Source organism: Hippopotamus amphibius, chromosome 12 (genome assembly GCF_030028045.1).
Source record: "Hippopotamus amphibius kiboko isolate mHipAmp2 chromosome 12, mHipAmp2.hap2, whole genome shotgun sequence".
Taxonomy (NCBI): Eukaryota; Metazoa; Chordata; class Mammalia; order Artiodactyla; family Hippopotamidae; genus Hippopotamus; species Hippopotamus amphibius.
Window position 1 is genome coordinate 35,748,299 of NC_080197.1, and position 22,129 is coordinate 35,770,427.

The 22,129-nt window shown below is 42.6% G+C and overlaps 1 protein-coding gene across 4 annotated transcripts in view; it reads right to left on the reverse strand.

Moving 5' to 3' along the window:
• The window catches only part of RALGAPA2 (Ral GTPase activating protein catalytic subunit alpha 2), a 285,849-nt gene that overhangs the window by 215,911 nt on the left and 47,809 nt on the right, over positions 1-22,129 (reverse strand). For 3 of the 4 annotated variants that reach the window (XM_057703254.1, XM_057703256.1, XM_057703257.1), the window contains exons 4-8: positions 17,608-17,665; positions 8,250-8,293; positions 5,716-5,893; positions 4,563-4,678; positions 1,228-1,366 (exon numbers count right to left, since the gene is read on the reverse strand). In XM_057703254.1, the coding sequence (XP_057559237.1) occupies positions 1,228-1,366; positions 4,563-4,678; positions 5,716-5,893; positions 8,250-8,293; positions 17,608-17,665 (535 nt within the window). Of the gene's footprint in view, positions 1-1,227; positions 1,367-4,562; positions 4,679-5,715; positions 5,894-8,249; positions 8,294-9,667; positions 9,768-17,607; positions 17,666-22,129 lie in introns of those variants that run through there. The other variant, XM_057703255.1, reaches the window with a different exon arrangement.

Below are 22,129 nucleotides of genomic sequence, written 5' to 3' on the forward strand. Positions count from 1 at the left end.
TTAGTCTTATATCCTTTTCCCTTTAGATGAATCCAAAGACACAGAATTAGTATAATCTACCTTATGGCTGGAAGAATTCAGACAGTCATGTTTCATCTTGGAGATACCAGACACCACCATTTCCAAAGATTTAATAAGAAGTCCATTTTTCATTCTTTAAATTCCATAATTAACATGAAAATGGTACGGTATTGAATCTGAGATACCACTTGCTATAAGTTCAACTCTCTTACTAATTTTTGTACACCTGAAATACTGGCGGCAGAAAACTTCTCAGCAAATTCCTTCTCATCTAGGGATAGCAACAATTCATCGTGTTTTCTACAATGAAATGAACGACTTTTAAAATCAGAAACAATTTTTGGAAAAAATACCCACGTATATATAGCTAACAAAATACATACGCTGGTACCACCTCTACCATTTTCCAAGTGAGCCAAGCTTCAGCCGCCTCCCCCTGCCTGAGTGTGCGCGTGAACACGCAGACACCCACGGACAACTGAATTAGCTGTCCACACTCCCCAGGCGTGTTAATTGCTATTGTGACCTTTTCTCCTCTAAAACTGCTCTTGATTATTCATTTGAACTATTTTCACTCATTTTAAAGTAACAGGGAGAGAAAGATCTGTCCACCACCCCCCATCCCCACCACCACCACTGCAAGGGATGCTTCTGTCCTGTGCGTTCTGACCTCTTATAGAAGGAGAACCCTAGGAGCTAAATTAGAAACCCCTTTACGTTTCCTATCCTTCTGGGGCTCAGGGTCCCTGGGTTCCCTGATCACCCACACATCTGTCCCTCCGTTAGCAGCTGTGAGTAGCACCCGCTGGATGAAGGAACCAGTGCTGAAAAAGCCCTACTTCCGGCAGCTCGGTGGCCTGCGCTGGCCTCCCCCCGGGCAAGGTCTGGGGTCTCCACACCCCACCACCCGTGAGACAACACTTCAGGAAATTCAGGCTTGCTTTACATTAAAAAATTCATTAAATGCAATCACACCAAAAATACCATGACACATATCAAATTACTTCTGTGTACAGGAGCCACAGATTCCCCTTATGGCTGTGACTGAGGTAAAAGTTTGTACAAATAGTTAAAGTCATTGATTAAGAAACTTTAAGCCCCTTATAACAAAGTTACCATTAAATATGAGAAAGAATGATTATTTTATTTAAAAATAATCAAAGTCCACTTGGAAGAGGCGGGACACATAGCCCCCTCGGTACTTACCAAGCACAGGCTTGTAGATGTTGGTTAACTTGGTAAATGATGGAAACAAATGAGGAAGGTAATACTTTCGAAACAGTGTGAAAAGAAATTTAAAACCAGTCTCTCGATTCTCCTTATGCTTCCACTCCAAGCTCGCGGCCTTCGGATAACATGTGGGGAAAACGTATATAAACGGTTACGTTTCAGATTAATGAATATGCAGCTGAAATGCTGCTATGTTATTAAAATCCCTGTGCTAAATAAAAAACCTGACAAATAACAGTGACAATCATCCTAAAACTCAAAAGATGACAAGAATGACTACTTCAAAACAAAACAGTAACTACGTTAAAAACAGCATTTTTACTGGATACTCAAGAAAAAAAATCAATCATATCATATCTTTTTAAACTTGTCCTACTACATCATGCCCATATTTTTTTCTGTGTGTTCTTCGTAATGATTTAACGTTCTTTGTGCCCTTAAATAGTTCAGTCAGAAACAATCAGGTGCTTTTTCTTTTTTAATTCAAAAAAGGCCATTTACAATAAACAAGAGTTAAGGAGACAATGCCCTGCGAGAATTGCATCCAGTGTTACCTACATGCAAAATCACTGTCAAAATGCAAAGCTACAGAATCTTGGAAAGGGCGTGAAAAGCAATCCGCAGGCTATATGTGTAACTGAATCACGTTGCTGTACATTTGAAACTAACACAATATTGTAAAGCAACTATACTTCAATAAAAAAAAAAAATGCAATCCACAGGCTGGGATAAACCTGGCCTGCCAGCCCAGCTACATATTAAGTTTAAAGCTTTCACAGTGTCGAGACTCTGTTTCCAAACCCTCAAATGGCCAGCATCGTGTCTACCCGGCAGGAACACTGTAACCAGCTAACCAGCTCCCCACACAGGCCAGGAGCCCAGGCGGTGATGGGGGGCCGTGCCCCCATGACTGATGGAAACGCGGCCTGAACCAGCCCACAGAGAACCCCTGCAGGTGGCCATCACGCCTGTGAGCCCACAGCGAGCTCTAGAGCAGAGCTTCCCGACACCTCCCTGACTCAGCCCACCCGGGGCACCTGTCATCCAGGGAGGAGGGGCCGTGGTCCAGGGAGGAGGGGCCCACGTCTGCCACCTGCCAGAAGCCCTGCAAGGTGGGGCAAGGGCGAAGCTCTGCTCCGAGGACCCACCCACTAGATAGGCTGAGGGAGGAAGGGGGCGGGCGGACACGCACACACAAGCCTGCACACAGGGGATTCACCTCCACCCTCTCTAATCCTTCCTCTGATGGGATCCGGGGGCTACGGGCTATGGGACTCATCCCAGGTCACACATTTAGAATGAATCTCAAGTCCCCCAACACACCCGGGTTCTGGCTACTCTGCCGCTCTGCTGGGATGGATGGAAAGCGGAACCACTCCTGGACAGACAGGGCTGAGAGGCGTGCAGGAGCGGCCCGCACAGCTAGGACGGGGGGCTCCCCGACAGTGACAGGAACCCAGGCCCGGCGCTCAGGATGCGGGAGTCCTGAGCCTGCGGTGCTGCTAGAGGAATCAGAGAGAGGACAGCAGACAAGGTCGCCCCTCGGGACACAGCAGGCAGAAAGGGCAGCAAGAAACACAGCCTCCTAGAGAAAGCTGGAAAGGCGGAAAGGACGGGAGGGGAAGCATCACATCACGGGAGGAGAGACCCTGACGAAGGAGGGGGTCCCCTGGAATCACCCGGAAGGTCGAGGACAGCAAACACTCAAGCGTCCTTCTCTGGACCTGACACTAGCACCCTGCATGTCCTGGGCCTCCGATTTCACAGTGACAGGGTGGAAGCAGGAGACAGTGTGTGTCAAAATCCCTTTGGGTGAGGAAGCAGATGTAGCAGAGATCACATGTCAACAAACCAGGTTGTGACAGGAGGACGGAGCCTGGATGATGCCCCAGAGGAGCTAAGGGACCAGGGACGTGTTCGATGAGAGAATAGAAGCGGTACCTTTTTCCAGACCTCATCGATGTTCAGAAATACAGACCAAGAGAGACAGAAATCCCCTAGTTTAGGTCTGTACTCAGCTGGTAAATTTAAGAGAAAGGACCACACACCACCGTAAAGCAGGCCCGAGGCAAGGGCAGATGAGATAATTCCGCAGGTCGCCTTCAGGCCCCTGCCGGCTCAGCCCATCATTCGGACCCGCCTGGTCAGCCTCAGGCCTGCTCCTCCCCCACCCCGTCTCACCAGCACAGAGAACAGAGGCACAGAAGGAGCAAACAGGCAAAAATAGTCAAATACTCAGAGATAATAGAAGAGACCTACCCTGGTCTCTGCCTCTGGCTCCCAGCACAGAGGCCCTAACACCTTGGTCACTTCTAAGTGACAAGCGCTCTAGGCAACTCTGAACAGAATCCTGGGTGGGGCTGGTCACCAAGAGGACCAAGCGCGGTCAGAAGCTTGAAATTTTCTGCCTCTCCCTGCCCCCCGCCCCATTGTTCCAGAGACAGGAGGGGAGTGGAAATGGAGTTAATAACTGATCATGCATGTCCCGTGAGGAAGCCACCAGAAAAATCCCAACAGCCGGGGTTTCAAGGAGCATCTACGCTGAACACATGGACACTGCAGGAGGGGGACACACCCCATCCACAGGGACAGAAGCCCCTGCATCCAGGACCCCGTCCAGACCTCACCCTATGTGTGTTTTCATCCGGCTGTTCATCTGTGTCCTTTATCATACCCTTCATAAACTGGTAAACATAAGTCACTGTTTCCCCGAGTTCTGTGAGCCACTCGGAAAATGAATTGAACCTGAGGAGGGAGTCATGGGAGCCTCTGATTTGAGGGCAAACTGGACAGAAGTCGTGGGCAACCTGGGGACCGACTCCCTGCGACTGGCATGTCGGGGTGGGGGGCTTACAGGACTGAGCCCTTTCCTGTGAGATCCGAGGCCACCTCCAGGTAGAGAGCACCAGAAGTGGGTTAAATTGTAAGACCCCCAGGCTGGTGTTACAGAGAATTACTAGGTGATTCAAATCCCCACGCATTTGGTGAGCAGAAGTGTTATAAGCGAAGTGCTCTCTGTGAATATATGAAATCACATGAAAGTAAAGGAGACAGACAGATGGAGGACAGAACTGTGTCCTGTGTACACACACACACACACACACACACATACACACACACACATGTATGTAGGGTGGTCTCTGATGAAATGTCCTGGCACACATTCTATGTTTAGTGAAACACCACGTAAAATCACCTCAAAGAGAAAGCAAAAATATAAAATGTGGATGAACAGGAAGAAAAGAGGCAATGTTTTCTCTTTCCTACTGAGAACATGACTCTCACTGAATTATCCACGACTTTGTGCATACCTGAGTAACCATATATTTCAACAGTATTTGAAGAAAAAAGCATGTTTGGTCCTCGGCGATCTTTTCCCCTGATACGGCTGGCAGGAGTGGCGTGATTTCTTCTGGATATATCTTTGCTGCAGAGTGGAAAGTAAGGAGAGCTCTTTCACCAAAGTTAAATTTCAAACAAGGCTTTAAAAAATCGCCTCTGTTAAAATACATGTACCTCACTTTGCTGTACGGCAGAAACTAGCACAACGTTGTAAATCAATTACACGCCAATAAAATTTTTAAAAAAGAAAAGAAAAGAATAAAATACATGTACCAACCACTGAAATCGCTCACAATGCAGGCCAGGCCCATCTGACACAGGGGACAGAGGCCCACAAGGCCACCTCCCTCGCTGGACCGTTCTCTTCCCTTTCACATTCTGCTCTGACCAGCTCAAGACTAAACACCTGTCACTAAACAATAAAGTGACAGGCAGTAATGAATCAGGGGCCTTAACGGGCAAGTTCCTTGAAAACGCACTGGGCACAAACGGCTGACATTAATCATCCTATGAGGCCACCACCGTCCTTCCATGAACGCTGCATGGAAACAGACAGCTGGGGGGAACTCCCTGGTGGTCCAGTGGTTAGAACTCCATGCTTTCACTGCTGAGGCCGTGGGTCTGACCCCTGATCAGGGGAACTAAGATCCCACAAGCCATGTGGCGCGGCCACAAAAAAAAAATTAATTAAAAGAAATATTTTTAATAAAATAGGGGTGATACAAAGATCATGACTCATAAAAAAAGAAAAAACACAGCCAGCAACAAAGAGCCTGGGGCAGCAGATGAACACCCACTTATAAAACAATAGCCATGAGGGCAAAGGCAGCAGTTCCGGAGGAGGATTTAATCTCTTTAACAGCAACAAAAGCACTCCCTCCAGTCGTACCCTGTGTCTCTGCTCCTGCCAACAGCGGTCCCCTCCCTTCAGCTCCTGTTTCTACCTCTCTGTCATTATTTCATATAAAACAGGCTCCAATTCTGTCAGTTTTTATGTTCGTAAGAATCTACTGTGAGTGTGAACAGGAATACCTAGCTATGAAACCAAGGTTTCTATTCAGGAAAAGGACAGACCAAAGAATTCCTCAAGGCAATCCACCTGTAAGCTCCACCATCGCTCACCGTCAGCTGTGCCGGGGCTGGGGTTGATGAGTGTCTCCAGTGTGCAGGGCCCCTTGGACGACATGATGGCTGGGAAACCGGGCACCAGACAGGCAAAGATCAACACCTGCTCTTCTGCACAGTTTGTCTGCAGTGCTTGAAGCCACAGGAGAAACAGCCTGATTCCTTCACATCTTATCTAAAGACAAAATCAAAGGCAACGAAAGTAAACACATGGATGGATTTGTAGAAATGTACTGCAATGTGGCATTGATTCTGGGGGGAAGAAAACCTAGAAGCTAAAAGCATTACTGGAGTCCTGCACCGAGTCCTTCCCTCAGTGACCAGGAAGCAAGGACACTGCAACCCGGCATGAGGGCCAGAGTGCCTGGGCTCCAGTGCAGGCTCAGCCACTTTCTAGCTTAGCTGTGAGCCGCGGAGGACCACTTAACACCTCTGTGCCTCAGCCTTCCCATCTGTAAAACAGGGACGATAACAGAGTTTACTACGAAGTGCTGGTACGCAGTGAAGTGAGTGGGAACTGCCCGCCTCACGGGAAGTGCTACCTGAGCATCTCCTATTAGCAGTATTTCACTCCTTACAGCAACGATGCCCACATCATCAACGCCCGATTACTCATGAAAACAATGCAAAGAGAATCTTCCTCCAAACTTACACTGTGCTTTGGACAGAACTTCTGTCACGTCACTACATTATGCACGTGTACGATGTTCTCCAAAATCGGAACACCTAGAGCTGAATGGACCCTGAAGGCCTGGCTCGTGGGACGGGGCAGCCTCTGGCTTCCCTGCCTGGGTCCCTACTCTATTCTCTCCTACGTCTTCGCAGTGCTCCAAAATGTCAGTGTCACCTGGTAGAAAACATCAACAGAGGTAGATGTGACCTTTTTCTTCCTCTGAACTTACTTTTCAACTTCCCATTCCTAGAATTCATAAACACAGGCAACTCCATTTTTACATTCCTAAATGGCTGGAAAGATGATGTCAATAAAAGAGTTTAAATAAGCAAAAGAGAGGAAAAAAATGTCAGATGCAGCTGAAAGATGTAGTGGGCTTCAAATGCAGGCAACTGCAGGGCTGCCTGATTTTTTTGTAGTGACACCAAAGTGGTGCTGATTCCTCCAGAGCAAGTGTGCAAGCCAAGCCCCAGGGTCTGCAGGAAAGGCGAGAGGAGGAGGAGAGATAGGAGGGAGGGAGGGAAGGAGAGAGAGAGCGAGGGAAGGAGAAAGGGAGGGAGAGAAGGAAAGAGAGTAGGAGGGAGGGAAGGAAAGAGAATGGGAGGGAGGGAAGGAGGGAGGGAGAGAGGGAGAAAAAGCTTGGCTGACTCCCCAGAGACGTCAAATACACCAAGACAGACACCCCATCAACACTGATCCCACGGCGCCCTTCCAGACATGCCCTGGACTCAGCACTGCTCTGCTCGCCTGCTCACACCTGCCCAGCAGGTAAGATGAGTGGTGATGTTGCTGAGTACATAATGCTATTCAGCGCCAGACAGAAAATGACAGGGCTCTATGTATATCTAACCAAATTATATCAAATTTAACAAGAGGAAAGTTTCTACACACTTCAATCATGTCTCGAATTTTTTATGTTAACTGCATTTAAGATAATTAAATATAAATAAGGCCAATAATAAACAGAAGATAACAACCTGGTAGGTTTTAACTATAAGACCATTAACTAAAATAGGAGGGACAAAATATGGAACAATCATGAAACTAGGGGCCCCTCATCTTTTTTTTTTTTTTCCAACAGGTAAGAGAGAGTGAACCTATCCAGTTTGAGTGGCTAGGATTGTTTAAGCTGGTATAAAACCAAAAATGCATTAGCTTATTAAAGGCACACACCTGAATTAAATAGCTACAAGTGAATTATCTGCCATAAAACACATGTCCCAGGCTGGCTTCTTTTGCCACTTATGTTTTAGGGTCATCATATTCCAGCATCAAATGGTATACTGTCATTATAAAAGGCACATTCATCTTAAAATAAGCCAATTTTAACCTAAATTACAAGATCAACCTGCTGCAAAGAAACATTCAAGAGTAAGGCTCCGCTGCTCTTTTTCCCCACAAGTGTTCTAAAAAATAGCAAAAAATAATTGAGAGACAACTATAATTTTTAACAACGAGATGACTGGGGTGAACAGAACCAGGCACGTTAGTTCCGAAGCTTAGGGAGAGTCTGGTTCAACCCCCTCTCTTTTCCGATGATAAAACTGAGGCAGTTAGCACCTCGACCGTGGTCCCCTGGACGCACATGGCAGAATCAAAGTTAGAATGCAGGATCCCAAACTCCAAATCCCGAGCCACTTTCTCCTAAGAATGTTTAAAATGTCTAGCACAATAAATTATGACATAGGAACAAAAACTCTAACAGTATTGGTCATATTTCTCAATTAAAAATAACAACTAAGTTAAATGGCTTTTAAAGATCTTTTTTTTTCAAAATGGCCCAGTTTTGTCTCTTTATGGCATGAATAAGTTTAAGAGTAATGAAAAAAGCCATTACACTTTCACCTAAAATAAATACCTTAATAGAATTTCCAGTGTGTAGAAGCTTCTTTAAAGTTGAGCCTGAAAGTGTAAAACAATGAATTAGAAATGGAGTATATGAATGCCTATTTAAGATCTATTTTGTAAAAACTGGTTTTAGAAAGAAAAAATGTACTTGTGACAAAAGATATCATTTTAAGAAACTAAAAGGAAGAAGGATGACCTTCAGCAGCAAAGCAATGTCACAGAAGGAGATGTTTTCAGGATAAAAATACTTTAAGTATGAACCTCTTCAAAATTCTTTTAAAAGAGTCAAAATGATTGCTATTAAGGTAACCCAAATGCCCACAGTGGATTATGTGCAAATGTCTCTGTCAGGCACAAAATGATGATTCCTTTAAATCTCTAAAGGAAAACATAATATAAAACTACTGCTCACAAAACATTTTTACAAGAACATTTTGCAAATATTCAGGACTGGCACGTCTCTCTCCTTGCAATGACAATCACGTTTACAGGTTCGGTCCATCAATAAATCATCTAGCAGAGCACTTGGGTCACTGTCGAGGAGAGGGAGTCAAGGTTTCCACAGAACTACATCAGCCAACAGCAAAACTGTGGTGCCACAGCCCACTGGGGCAAGAAGTCTCTCTCATGAGGATGGAGACACAGTACCTATTACTGTCTACGTGCGTTCCTGCCTTCAGCGTGGAGAAGGCTTGGCAACCACACCTCAGTATCACATGTAGCCTCTAAATGAGATCTCAACCTCAAACAGGAAGTAATCTTTTAAAATAAGAATATATTGGAAATGTTAATTGAGAGAACCTTTTTCCATAATGTTTTTGAGGAAAAAAAATTATTTAGATTTCCTGATGGAAAGTTTGGTGCAATAATTTTAAAAACGGATATCAAGTCACTTTACTCATCAAGGTATTTTGAAGAAATAGAGTCAGTGCCACAGCAATTGCTACAGGTCGTATCTATGTGGACAGACACACATGTCGGTTAAATGCATATACTTTAGGAATTCATTAGCCAGAACGAAATCACTGGTGTTCTGAAGGAATCTTGTATAACTGTGTGTAACACCTAATGCTGGGCTCGGTGGGAACTCACCACTGTCGTGACTAGGTTGCAGTCTGAATCACTAACGGTCTGTGATTAAGTTAGGAAGTTAAAGTGCCCGCCTCCCTTCACTTCCACGGTCACCAGAGCATTCCAGTGATCTGGGGTCCAGAGTCAGCACTGACTAGGGAGGGTCCTCTCACAGCCGAGGCTCGAGTGCCTGTGCTCGCGGAACTACTGATCCCACACTGTCCTCAACCTGGTCCTCGTCCCTCGCTTCCCTGTTCATCCGTTCCTGGACAAAGTCCACTCTGCCTCAGTTGAGCATTTGCTCCGGTAAGCCTGTGAGGACCACAGGAGGCTTGGTGGGGCCAGCAGACACCTCACCTCCCAGGAGGCTCAGGATAAAGTCCACACAGAGAGCTCTCTTCCCAGACATCCGGCAAATCCATCATCTTGCAACACATTCTCGGAAACAGCAGCTCCTGGTCATTATATGTGACCACTGGGGGTTGTCAGTCCTTCCTTCTTGAAATGGGCCCAATGCTTTAATTTTAAACTTTCAGCCTATCCACAGTTACTTATATCCACTCTTCGCTACACAGGGAGGAAAAAATACATATGAAGAGGACGGACTTTTTACAAAGAGACGAACAGAATCTATGTCCATATCTGTCAATAGTCCCCTGCTTTTTGAAATCATTCTCTTAATTTGTTACAGCAGCGATAGAAAACTAATACATACATATCTGATCTAGTCCATCCTACTGTATTCAGAAACTCTAGGACATGTGAACCATGCAGCTTAGCAGTCACAAGCTAGATTCAGGAGCCAGACTGCTATGGTTCAAACCTAGGTTCTGTGCTTACTGTGTAACCTGGGTCACTTACTTAATTTCACCACGCCTGAGTTTTCTCATCTGTAAAATGGGATAATAACAGTGTCTACCAGAGAGCACTGTAATGAGGTTTAAATGAGTTTTTATACATGCTTAGAAGTGTCTGGTACATGGAAAGCACATTTCCCCCCTAAGACAGGGCATCAGCTATTCTCTAAGGAATTCTTTTTAAATAAGATCAACATTATAAAGAAAAAGGTATGCAGTGCAGGCACATATCAGAGGGTTTCAACATGAGAAATGGTGATGAGTACCTGAGAGTCTTCCCTGGCCACATTAGGTATTTCTTAAAGACCCTAAGTTCACAGAGATACTTCTACTTTTACTTTACCATTATGAAATGTTTCATTTTAATTTCGAAAAGTTTCTCTCTGTATATCATTCCTGTTTGGATTTTTAAACTCCTCATCTAAACTATGATTACACCCAATCCATCTCCTTTATGTGCCTCTTCAACTCTACTGATTGCCACCATACTGACTCATGTGAAAAAAGAATAAATGAATGAATACACTAAAATCGTAGAAAAATACTGAAAAATCAAAAAGCTCAATATTGAAAAATGAAAAGCTATTATGAAAAAATCAAGCTAGTTTAAATAATTATAAAACGGAATGTATCACAATTTTACTCTCCTGGCTTTAATGGAAGCAAATTAATCAATATTTTCAAAATCTACTTCTTTGCTTATCTCATTGATAAGAACTGCAATGCTTGAAAATTTCTCCTGATGAAGTGGCAATCTTTTCAAAATCTTTTAAAGATATTTTTAAGGCCACAATTTCACAAAGACATTTCGAATCTAACTTTAACATTATAAAATTCTTTCTCATTTATTTTTAATTTAAAAAAACTCCCTCTGGAAAAAAAAAAAAAAAAAACTCCCTCTGTGTATGCATCATGCCTCAAACCAACTAATAAGCAATGGCAGTGTGACACCAGAGAAGGGCAAGAACGTGGAGAAATGCCAAGTGGGTGCTGGTGCACAAGCTCCGCTGAAAGCACCAGCGGAGCAGAAGCACAGGACTTTCTGGCACTACAACATCTGAGCACAGGGGAGCAGCAGTCCAGTAGAAGAAGCTGAAATTATGGAGGAAGCAACGATTATCTCAAAATGAATCAAGGGCCTAACTGTGAAACATGTAACTATAAACCTTCTATAAGAAAACATAGGAGAAGATCTTTGTGATCTTGGGTTAGGCAAAGATTCCTTATACATGACATCAAAAGCACAACCCATAAAAGCAAAACTGATAAACTGGACTTCATCAAAATTAAAAACTTCTACTCTTTGAAGGACACTATTAAGGGAATAAAAAGACAAACCAGAGACAGGAAGAAAATATTTCCAAATCATATATTTGATGAAAACACTTATAACCAGAATATGTGAAGAACTCTTAAAATTCAGTATTAGGGGGAAAAAAACCCTCAGTTTAAAAATAGGCAATAGATACACTTCACCAAAGACATACCGGTGGCAAATAGCACAAGAAAAGAGGCTCAAGATCATTAGTCATTACAGAAATGCAAATTACAGCCACAACAAGAAACCACTACCACTAAAATTAAAAGACTGATCATATTAAGTGCTGATGAGAATGTGGAGTAACCAGAACTCTCACACTGCTGGCAGGAATGTAAAATGATACAACCATCTGGGAAAATAGTCTAAACATATGTCTTTATATGATTCAGCCATTACATTCTCAAGAGACTGGAAAGTACATGTCCGCACAAAGAGTTGTACACAAATGTTTACAGTAGCTTTATTTGTAACCAAATACTAGGAACAATCCAAAGGTCCATCATCAAGTGATTTGGTATATCCATTGAATGGAATACTGTACAACTCAGAAATAAAAAGGAATGAACTATTAATATATGCATCAACACAGATGAATCTCAAAATAATTATATTGAAAAAATATAATAATAATTATATGGAGTGAAAGAAGCCAAACAAAAAAGAGTACACTGTATGATTGTATTTGTATAAGACTCTAAAAAATCAAACTATAAGGACGAAAAGCAGGTCAGTGGTTTCCTGAGGACTGGGGGGTGAGCTGGGGAAGGGTAGGACGGAGCAGGATGAAACTTTTCAGGAGTGATGGCTATGTTCATTATCTTGATTGCAGCAATGGCTACACAGGTGTATACCTATGTTTAAACTTATCAAAATGTATATTTTAAACATATATAATTTGTTATATGTCAATTATACTTCTAAAAAGTTGTTCTTTAAAACAAAAACAGAGCAGGCAGCCTGGAAATGACTGAGTGAAGGACAGAGGGATGGAGGTTGTAGTCAGACAGAGGTCTGCATCATGACAAGGATTGGAAGAGAAATCAGGAAGCCACAGAGGGCAAGGGAGTCAAGCGGCTAACGGGCAACTTGCCATGAAGGAAAAGGAACTGGGAGAGAGTAAAACTATTTAAAAAAAAAAAAAAAAAAAGCAAGTAAGCCGAAGATCAGAGGACATGGCAGCAACAAGGAGGGTCAAGGTAGCAGCGTCATGGAAGAAAGGCTTCCGTAGAGGGGGTGGTGAGTGAAGTCTGGAATTGGCCTTGAAGGAAAAAAGACCATGGTCTCACCCCCGTATCCCTGAGGGAGTCAGAAAAAACCCAGGTTTCAGCAGCCACAGAGGTAAAATCAAAAGGCTGAGGCCACAGAGCTGTCGCTTAACCCAGGAAGAGGGCTTCCAGAGGGCAGAGCACCAAGTGGGAAGGAGGGGAAGAAAGGCAGAGCAGTGATGGGGGAAGGACCACAGAGATGGTCATCCGAGGATGACACCAAGTAAGCTGACGGGGCATGGGGCCCAGCCAGCCCTCAGTGGGCACACGGCACACAGGGCCCCTGGACTTAGCCCTGCCTGGCGGCCACGTGCCCTGAGAGGGTCCTGGTATGAAGTGCCCAACTGGGAGGGGCCTTGGGAGGGCTATCAGACTCAGACTCCTGAGGAGTGAGCAGCAGAAATTACGAGAAATGAGCCTCAAAGGGTGTGTTCGCATCCCAGGTAATGTGAGGCCACTGGCTAGCCCGGGGCATGCTCAACGCAGGGATACTCTTTAAAGTTCATAAACAGATTTATAGCTCAGTTATGCACCTGCTTTTTATACTATGTATAAGAAAAACCTAGTTGCACAAACTAGATTCAATGACTCATCTACAAAAAACATGTATGAAGTTTTGTACATGTGTGAACTTTCACTAATTGAGCCTGCTCCTTGAAGCCCAAAGGTTATTTATCTTTCAACATTTTTAATATAAGACATCTCTAATACAAAATATATCCTTTTATTATCCACTTGGCAAACATTTACAGAGTACAGATGCAGCACTATACACTGAGTAGGACAAAAAATCTTCTTCACAGAAGCTCGAGAGCAGTAAACCTTCTTAAAGTGAACACAAGCATAACTTGAGTCCTGCACTGATGCCATATGGGCACATGAAGGGGTGCCACAGCCTGCCCTTGCACCACATATCCCCGGTTTGCTGATGTGCCATTCTTTGTCATCATTTCACTCCCTGTCAGTTCTCACTGTTGCCCTGAGATAAGGCTTCAAGCAGCCACGTTTACTCACCATGATTTATGGGCCTAAAAAGGACTTCAAGAAAAATCTAATAAACAATTTTTTTTCCATTTGTAATTAGTAATGGAAATTTACAAATAGCTGAGTAACAGGTCAGCATATACCACAGAGTTCATAAGTGTTGTGTCAGCCGCTTCCCTAATCTGCTTACTCTCCAAACATCACTAGAAACAGCATCTCTAGATGTTCAGAATACTGAGCCAGTGTTCATTTCACATTGCAAACCTGAGAGTTCAAATACGTTCCTTGTTCACGGATTTACAAGGGGCCAGGCTTAAAAACCTTTCGGACTATTTTTTCCTTCTAAAAACACTTTTAAGAGAAACAGAATGTCTCTCTTTGCTACAGACAAAACAAGATGACACGATAAGAAGCAGACTTCAAACACTAGCAGCTAATGTTTCAGATCATCTTCCTTCTCAGGGTGAAATGCGGCTATCGGGTGGGTCTCAGAGCTTCTTAGATTCGCAGATACAGGAGTTGCTCTTATTTTTGGCTACTGTGCTTAGAAACACTGTCATTTGTACTGTGTGGCAGGAAGCATCATGCGTCAGTGGTGTGAAAACCAAACTCCAAGGTGCTAACCCAGTATTTCAGAGTACCTTGGCCCCTACCAGCCCCAATGAACATTTAATTAAAAGGTTTACACAGCAGTGTTCTTCCTATTAGGTAAGGAATGCCAGATATCTATATAGAATGTGAAAACCTGCAACAAGGGAGCCTAGGTCCCTAGACTGTCGGGCACTGGGAAAAGCCTCCGTGCCCTGACCCCGGAGGTTTAACACATGTCAAGATGCCAGTGCTAAGGAGGGACCCAAGGCAGGTTCTTTCCCTTTGAAATCTGATGTTTCCCTACAGTTTCTTGCTTTCTATAACTAACTTGGTCAAGACCTTGAGTGACAAACAGTAACAGTTTTAACAGGTCCAAACAAACTGGGAAGAACGCAAAAGGCACAGTTGAGGTATTAAAAAAAAATGTGTAGAATTACAAATCCACAACGGTTACTGGCGATTTCAATTTCCAAAAAGCTACAAAAACAGAAACTTTTCTGTGCAACTGTTTTTAATTTTAATTTTTTTATTGGCGTATAGTTGCTTTACAATGTTGTGTTAGTTTCTACCATACAGCAAAGTGAATCAGCTACACCTATACATATATCCCCTCTTTTTTGGATTTCCTTCCCATTTAGGTTACCACAGAGCACTGAGTAGAGTTCCCTAGGCTGTACAGTAGGTTCTCATTAGTTATCTATTTTATACTTAGTATTGATAATATATATATGTCAATCCCCATCTCCCAGTTCATCCCACCCCTCTCTTCCCTCCTTGGTGTCCACTCATTTGTTCTCTATGTCTGTGTCTCTATTTCTGCTTTGCAAATAAGATCATCTATACCATTTTTTTAGATTCCACATACATGCGTTAGTATACAATATTTGTTTTTCTCTTTCTGTGTTAACTCTTTAATGGGCAGGACCTGACGTAGCCTGAACTCAGGTGCAGTGGCAACACCGGGCTAGCCTGAGGCTATGTGGGGTGCAGTTATCCCATGATGATGAGTACTTACAACTCAGGCTGCAGAAATCCTAACGCTCTGGGTTACAGGGTGCTGCCCAGGCCCCTGGGGGTTACTCACAGACACTAATGTTAAGCTGATGGTTGTGATCTACCCACGTACCACAATGCCATTCTAAAGTCTGAGAAACTCTGATTCCAAGGCACATCTAGCCTGAACAGTATCAGAAAAGGGATGTGGGCCTGTCAAAAACCAACTTCTCCCCACCTCGGCGAATCAAGCAAAAATTTATTTATCTGGAAAGAGCCTGTTTGATTCAAGCATTAAGTATACAAGTGTCAATAATAAGGATGATTTTATATGCAAATGCTCATACGTGAGCATCCTGAGACATGACGTACTCTGACTGAGTTACAGAGCCGGCCTCTTCCACACAAAAGACAAACTAGAAAGACAACACCTACTCCCCCAGTAGCTTAGAAGACCTGGCCCTCTGCAGCCCCCTGGCCTCAGAAAGATACTCTTAAACTGGGTACAAACGCTACTTGTACCAGCAATTTTACCCAGCTCACAAGGTCCTGAGCAGAGATAAAATGATACTACACACTGCCTACTGGTTACCTAAAGTTTCACAACACAAGTGGCAAGTTAATTTCCACACATAGTTCTAGTAAGTTTGCTCATGTTGAGGGGGGCCTACTAGTCTTCAGACGTTTTAAAGTACTGAGGAGAAAAGAGGGTGGTTTTCACGCAGACGACATAAGCGACACTGAAGGGTGACAAGGAGCACAGATGAACACTGCGTGCAGGTACTTTTCATCGTCATCCACACCTGCTGTACTGCAGAGCATCACAAATCTCCATGGTGTCGCTCTAAATTATACGTCACGCTTGATTTTTTAATTTTTACCTTAATTTAAATACAGAAGTTCAAAGCATCAGTTAAACAGAAATGCCATCAACAACTCTAAAAATTAAAGAAAAACTTTCTTTGCGTGTTTGAAAGATTGAAAGCCCAGGGCATGATCTTAAAATAACAATTTATTCATTCAGTTCAATAGGCGTATTTAATACATATGCTTACCTTCTTTATATTTATAACATACAACTTTAAATAATCCAGTTTGTATAAGAATCAATTACAGTTTTCATATAAATAATCCTAAATTAAGTTTAGGACCCTGAACTTTGGAATATCCTCTGACTGTGCCATGTTCTTTCGGGTTCCCTGTCTTTTTCCTATTGATCTCTCACCTGGAAAGCCCTTCCCACAGTCATCTTTCAAGGCTCAGATCAAAATGACCTCTTTCGAAGCCTCAATCCCTCTGAATAGAATAATTCAACTTTTCTTCTTTGCTCCCATCACACTTCTTGTACAGCAATGATCATACTGTTAATCATTTTTTCTCACCTAACCCCCATTAGACAATCAGCTTACATAATGCAGCATGGTAAGATGTTCTGGTTTTGTCCCTGAACTTGGCATACAAACGTCTCTCCCTCAAAAAATATTTGATGAATGAATGATCAAATAGTTAAGATTCCACTATAAGGTCATGCTCTCCTCAAATATGACCACCTGGTAAGGCAGGAAAGTTATAGGAAATGTCAGAGTCTCCTAAGGCAGAAGGACTAAACCAGACATTCTTCAAAGAGAAGGGAGAATTCATAACCAATGCCACAAATTACTCCTGTCGTACTGTGAATAGTAACATTAAGAACTGGACAGAAGGGCAGCCTTGGTAACTTGCTTCGTTTCAAGTTCCCTCCTAAAACAGTCAAACAAAACAATTCTGAGTCAATGATAAAGGCCTGAAGAACAAGACATTCTTGCAAGAAAAAAATGTAAAATTATTTAAGTAAAACACTCCAGATCAACGTTTTTCAAACTTGATGTGCACAGGAACCCCCTGAGACTCCTGTTAGAAAAGCAGGCTGTGATTCAATAGGTCTGGCTGGGGCCTGAGATTCTGCATTTTCTAGCAAGCTCTCAGGTTAGGCTGAGGCTGCTGGTCTAGGAGCCCCTTTTAGAAAAAGAGATATGATTCACTTTGGTGTACCTCAAAAGCTGGTACAAGAGTGTAAAGCAATTATATTCCAATAAAGAGCTTAAAAAAAAAAAAAGAAAAGAAAAAGAGATAGATAATGTATTTCCCTCCGAAGTCCAGATGGGACTTGTCTCAGCTTTAATTAGCACACCTTTGTTAATATTCCTTGTTGTAACCTATCTTGATGGTGCTGATTATATAAAACATTACTGAAAATACAATTGGAAGAAATCCATGTTACTTAAAAATTTTTGTAATTGTTCTTACCTATACTCTGGTAATGCCATCGAAAGAAAATTCGCTCAGGTAGAAACTGCAATATTTTCTATAAAACAAACAAAAATTAATAAGATATAAAGAGAAAATTAAACAACAAATGCAATTACACATTTTTCATGACAGTCCGTAGTACATGCTATTACATTTATATATACATACACATAGACACAGATACATTTCAGAAAAGAAAAAAACTTTGTAATAACATAAATATTGCACTTAATGGGACATTCTCTTCTACTTGTCCCAAGCAAGCTTCCTTCCCTGAATGTCTTAAAGAGATTACTGTCCCAATTTTAATTTTCCCTAAAAGAAAGAAAACAAAAACAAGAAACAAACAAACAAAAAAAACTGAAGTGATCGTTTTATCTTAATTAAATCACAGCCATTGCTGAAATATTACAAGAATTAGCTCTCAAATGCCAGATCCTCCAGGTTTCTTCTTTTTCACCTTCCACTTGCCATTTTCATTAAAATCATCACTGGTCTCCAGACAAAAATCAGAATTAGGAAGAAAGATGAACAACAAAGAGGATAAGACCTTATTCAGTGGAATAAGGAAATGAAATTGGTGGCAAGAACTTCTTGAAATTAACAGCTAAAAATTAGTTTTAGGACTGTAGTTATGAAACTGCCCCCCCCCCCCCCCCCCCCCCCCGCCCCGCCACCTCTGGTAGATACAATAAAGAACAAATTTACAATAAACAAGAGTATTTGGCAAATGAAAGCAGCTTTTCCCAAAAGACCCAAACAAACAAGAATGACTTTTTTTTCACTCTAGAACAAGTATTGGCAAGTTACTCTTGGGTAGTAAGATTCCTTGCATTCTATCCACAACTACCTGTTAAAAAAAAGTAGAAAATCCAAACACTGGTCAAAACACATTTCTTGGTATTGACAACGCATTGCTATTTTACTGTGAAAATCCACATTCTAGGTTTATCTAGCCTAATAGTCTAACATTTTGAAAGATTAAGGTAAAAAACTTATATTCAGATCTCCTAAAAAAGTATATTTCCAGGCAGCTATTCCATTCAAGCCGACTTGGGGTTGGGTTTGGTTTGGTTTTCTTTTTCTTTTCTTTTTTTGGCCATGCCACATGGCTTGTCGGATCTTATTCCCCAACCAGGGAAGGAACCTGGGCCCCGGGCAGTGGAAGCACAGAGTCCTAACCACTGGACCGCCAGGGAATTCCCTGGTTTGGTTTTCTTTCCAACTGGGTCAGCAACATACACATGTGTTTACCTCATTTGTTGCCATCTGACAATAAAGGAACGCGTACGAACGTCTACTGGGGGAGCCACGACAGGTGAACCTGATCAACGTGGGTGACGGTGAAGGGCACAACTTGTCTCGGCCTGGACAGCTTTCCCAGCAGCCGGGCCTTGCTGTAAACATCCCCTCCTCACACAGGTCTTTCAAGCACTCTGTCTAGAGGCACCTGGCTCTGTACCACCCCTGATGCCTCTCCATCACCCATCCCATCGTCCCTGGCACAGTCCTCACCCCGGCTGAGTGGAAGCCCCAAGAAGGCCAGAACACCCTTAAACATCCCCAGTGCCTGGAGCATGCCTGGCACATAGTAGGTGCTCAATAAATACTCAGTAAAAGAATTCTGAATGCTTTTTACTTGTGAAATGGTGAATTTTATAGGTAATCCTGATCTTTGCTATGGTCTTCTGTTCACATTGACATAATAGGTACCCTGTCTTTCCTTAAACATCACTGAATTAGTGATGACATTTACATTAAAATACATTAAAACGTGTGGGCATTTTTTAACCCTGAACCGAGTAAAGAAAACCCAAGCAAAAAATAAAAGCTGTATCATTTTAAAGAACTATTTTTTTCAAAATCTGACAAACACAAAATATAAAGGTATTTAGTTACATAATTTGTTATAACTTCTTCATACCACACATCCACAAAACAATGCTACAGACCATCAAAGATTATTGCTGATTATATATTAAAAGCCGTTCATGGTTGATCGCATGCTGAAAATCACTAAATTGTCTCCTACATTTTTCCATGTCAGACTTCCCCTAGAACATGTTGGTTTGTTATCTTTAACCCCATAATTCTAAAGGGTATGTCAAATCTTTTTTTACTATGTGATGATACTGACATATACTCAGTACACATACACACACGTGCGCGCACGCACACACACACACGCCAGATCCCATTTAGTGAAAAATATCTACCAGCTTGGCATTTGAAATGCAGAAACAAAATAACTAGGAATAAAACACTTAGTCTTTACTTCCAAGAGTTTCATGATTCATGGGCAAGAAAGACGCTAAGTAAAATATAATTCAGGGGAAAAAAAAGAAGCCCAACAGAAGTTTGTATGACATGCTACATGGGTGAGGGGAAAAGCACCTTCCGTCAGTAAGGGTATCATGGATTACTTCCTGGAAAAGAGGACGCTTGGGCTGAGATGTGCAGATTAGTTAAATTAGCTGAGTGGAGGGCAGGAACAGAGGAGGAGCGTGTGTGAAGGCTCAGAGGCAGACAGCAGCAGGCTGTCAGCTAGCGGCAGGCGGCTGAGGGGAGGGGATGAGCCTGGGGAGGCAGGCAAAGCCGGGGTTGATGTTCTCCCTGGAGCAGGTTCTGTAAGACGGCTGAGCAGAGACACAGGGGTGTGCGGGAAGAGGCGGTGGTAGTATTCAGACGGAGTGAAATGGCCTGGACCAGGGGCAGTAGGGTAAAGAAGAAAAGCTGGCACAGTGACATCCAGGAGGGGAAACTGTCAAGGTGGACAGGTCGAGTAGTTGGTGTAAATAGAGGACTCGAGAATGACTCCCCCCAACTGCCAAAGAGGGCTCAGTAGATGGCAATAATTTTATCCAAGACGTCAAATCCAGAAGGAATTCCAGAATTGAAGCATGTGAAGTTTGGTTCTGAACATCCTGGAATTTGAGGTGTCAGTGGGCCATCTTAGTGAAGATGTTCTGCTAGGCAATAGGATATCTGGGTCTAGAATATAAGAGCAGGATCTGGATGGTACCAGAATACAGGTAGTGGCTAAAGGTGTGTGTATACGAGACGCTCTGGGAGAGAGCTTGAAATGAGATGAAACTTCAGTGCTAGCAGTGTATTGAAGCTCTGCTAGGGAGGTGAGGATGGAGGGGGAGCAGAAGCTAGAAGCAAGTGTGCACAAGTCAAAGGAGAAACTCTGGATGTGCCAGGTGTTTGTAGGTTTATTTGTGTTAAAGATGAGAAATACTTATGACTAATTGATATGCACAACTAGTTAGAAAAAGCTAAAGATGTTGGCAATGTGGGGAAATCGATGCCACATAACAAGTGACTTCAGGGTTAGATCAAGCGAGCGCAATGGTTTCCCTTGCTCCGAGAACCCACAACCTTTGTTGGCCAAACATCAAGTGCCAGGAAGGATGGATCTGTCTATAAACTGTATGAAGGCTTGGCTCTTTGGGGGAAAAAATTAAAATAGGTCTTCAGTTTGCAATTACACCAATACACATTTTATATGGCTAACACACAAAAGGAACTAAATGTAAAAACTGGGTTATGTCTTGTTAAGTTCCATTACATTATAAGGGAATCACAAGAAGTAAAAACAAAACAAAAGTCATATTTCTACAGAATATTTTAACAGGAACCAATGCAAGCATTGTCCTACCATGAGAATGTAAACCTGAATGTCCCCATGAGTTGGAGAAGACACAACAGCAGCGAGAATCCAGAGAGATGTCTAACAATTGTGGAAAACCATCACAAGCAAGAAGGTGAGTACAAGAAAACCACCTACTCTGGAACTAGGGATACGGACGAGGGTCTCAGCAGTCAGGATGCTGTCCAGCCAAACAAGCAGCTCTGGAGCCCAGAACAAGCAGAGCTGGGGGTGGGCTGGGGGGTCTCCAGACTAGAGAAAGACAGCCTCCATTTGCGCCTAAGTTTTGTGATTCTTTTTTTTTTTTCAGTCTATATTTATGCATTCATTTATTTTTAATTTTTATATAAATGTTCTTTAAATTTTATAGTAGTTCACAATTTTCAAGTTTCACACACGATTTCATGTAATCCCATCATAATCCTTTTCTCCCCCAACTCCCATATTGCCCCTCCCCTATTCCACCTCCCCACTGGTAATTACTAGTTTGTTCTCTAAATCTGTGAGTCTGCTTCTTTTTTGTTTTATTCACTAGTTTGTTGTGTATTTTAGACCCCACATATAAGTGATATCACCCAGTATTTGTCTTTCTCTGTCTGACTTATTTCACTTAGCATAATGCCTGCCAAGTTCATCCATGCTGCTGCAAATGGCAAGATTTCATTCTTTTTTATGGCTGAGTAGTATTCCATCGTGTATAGGTACCACATCTTCTTTATCCATCAACTGCCGATGGACATTTAGGCTGCTTCCATACCTTGGCTATTGTAAATAGTGCTGTTAAGTTTTATGATGCTTTAACTCATCCTTTCTCTTTACTGAAAAATTTACTATAGAGTCTATTTCAATATGTTTGCTAACAAATGA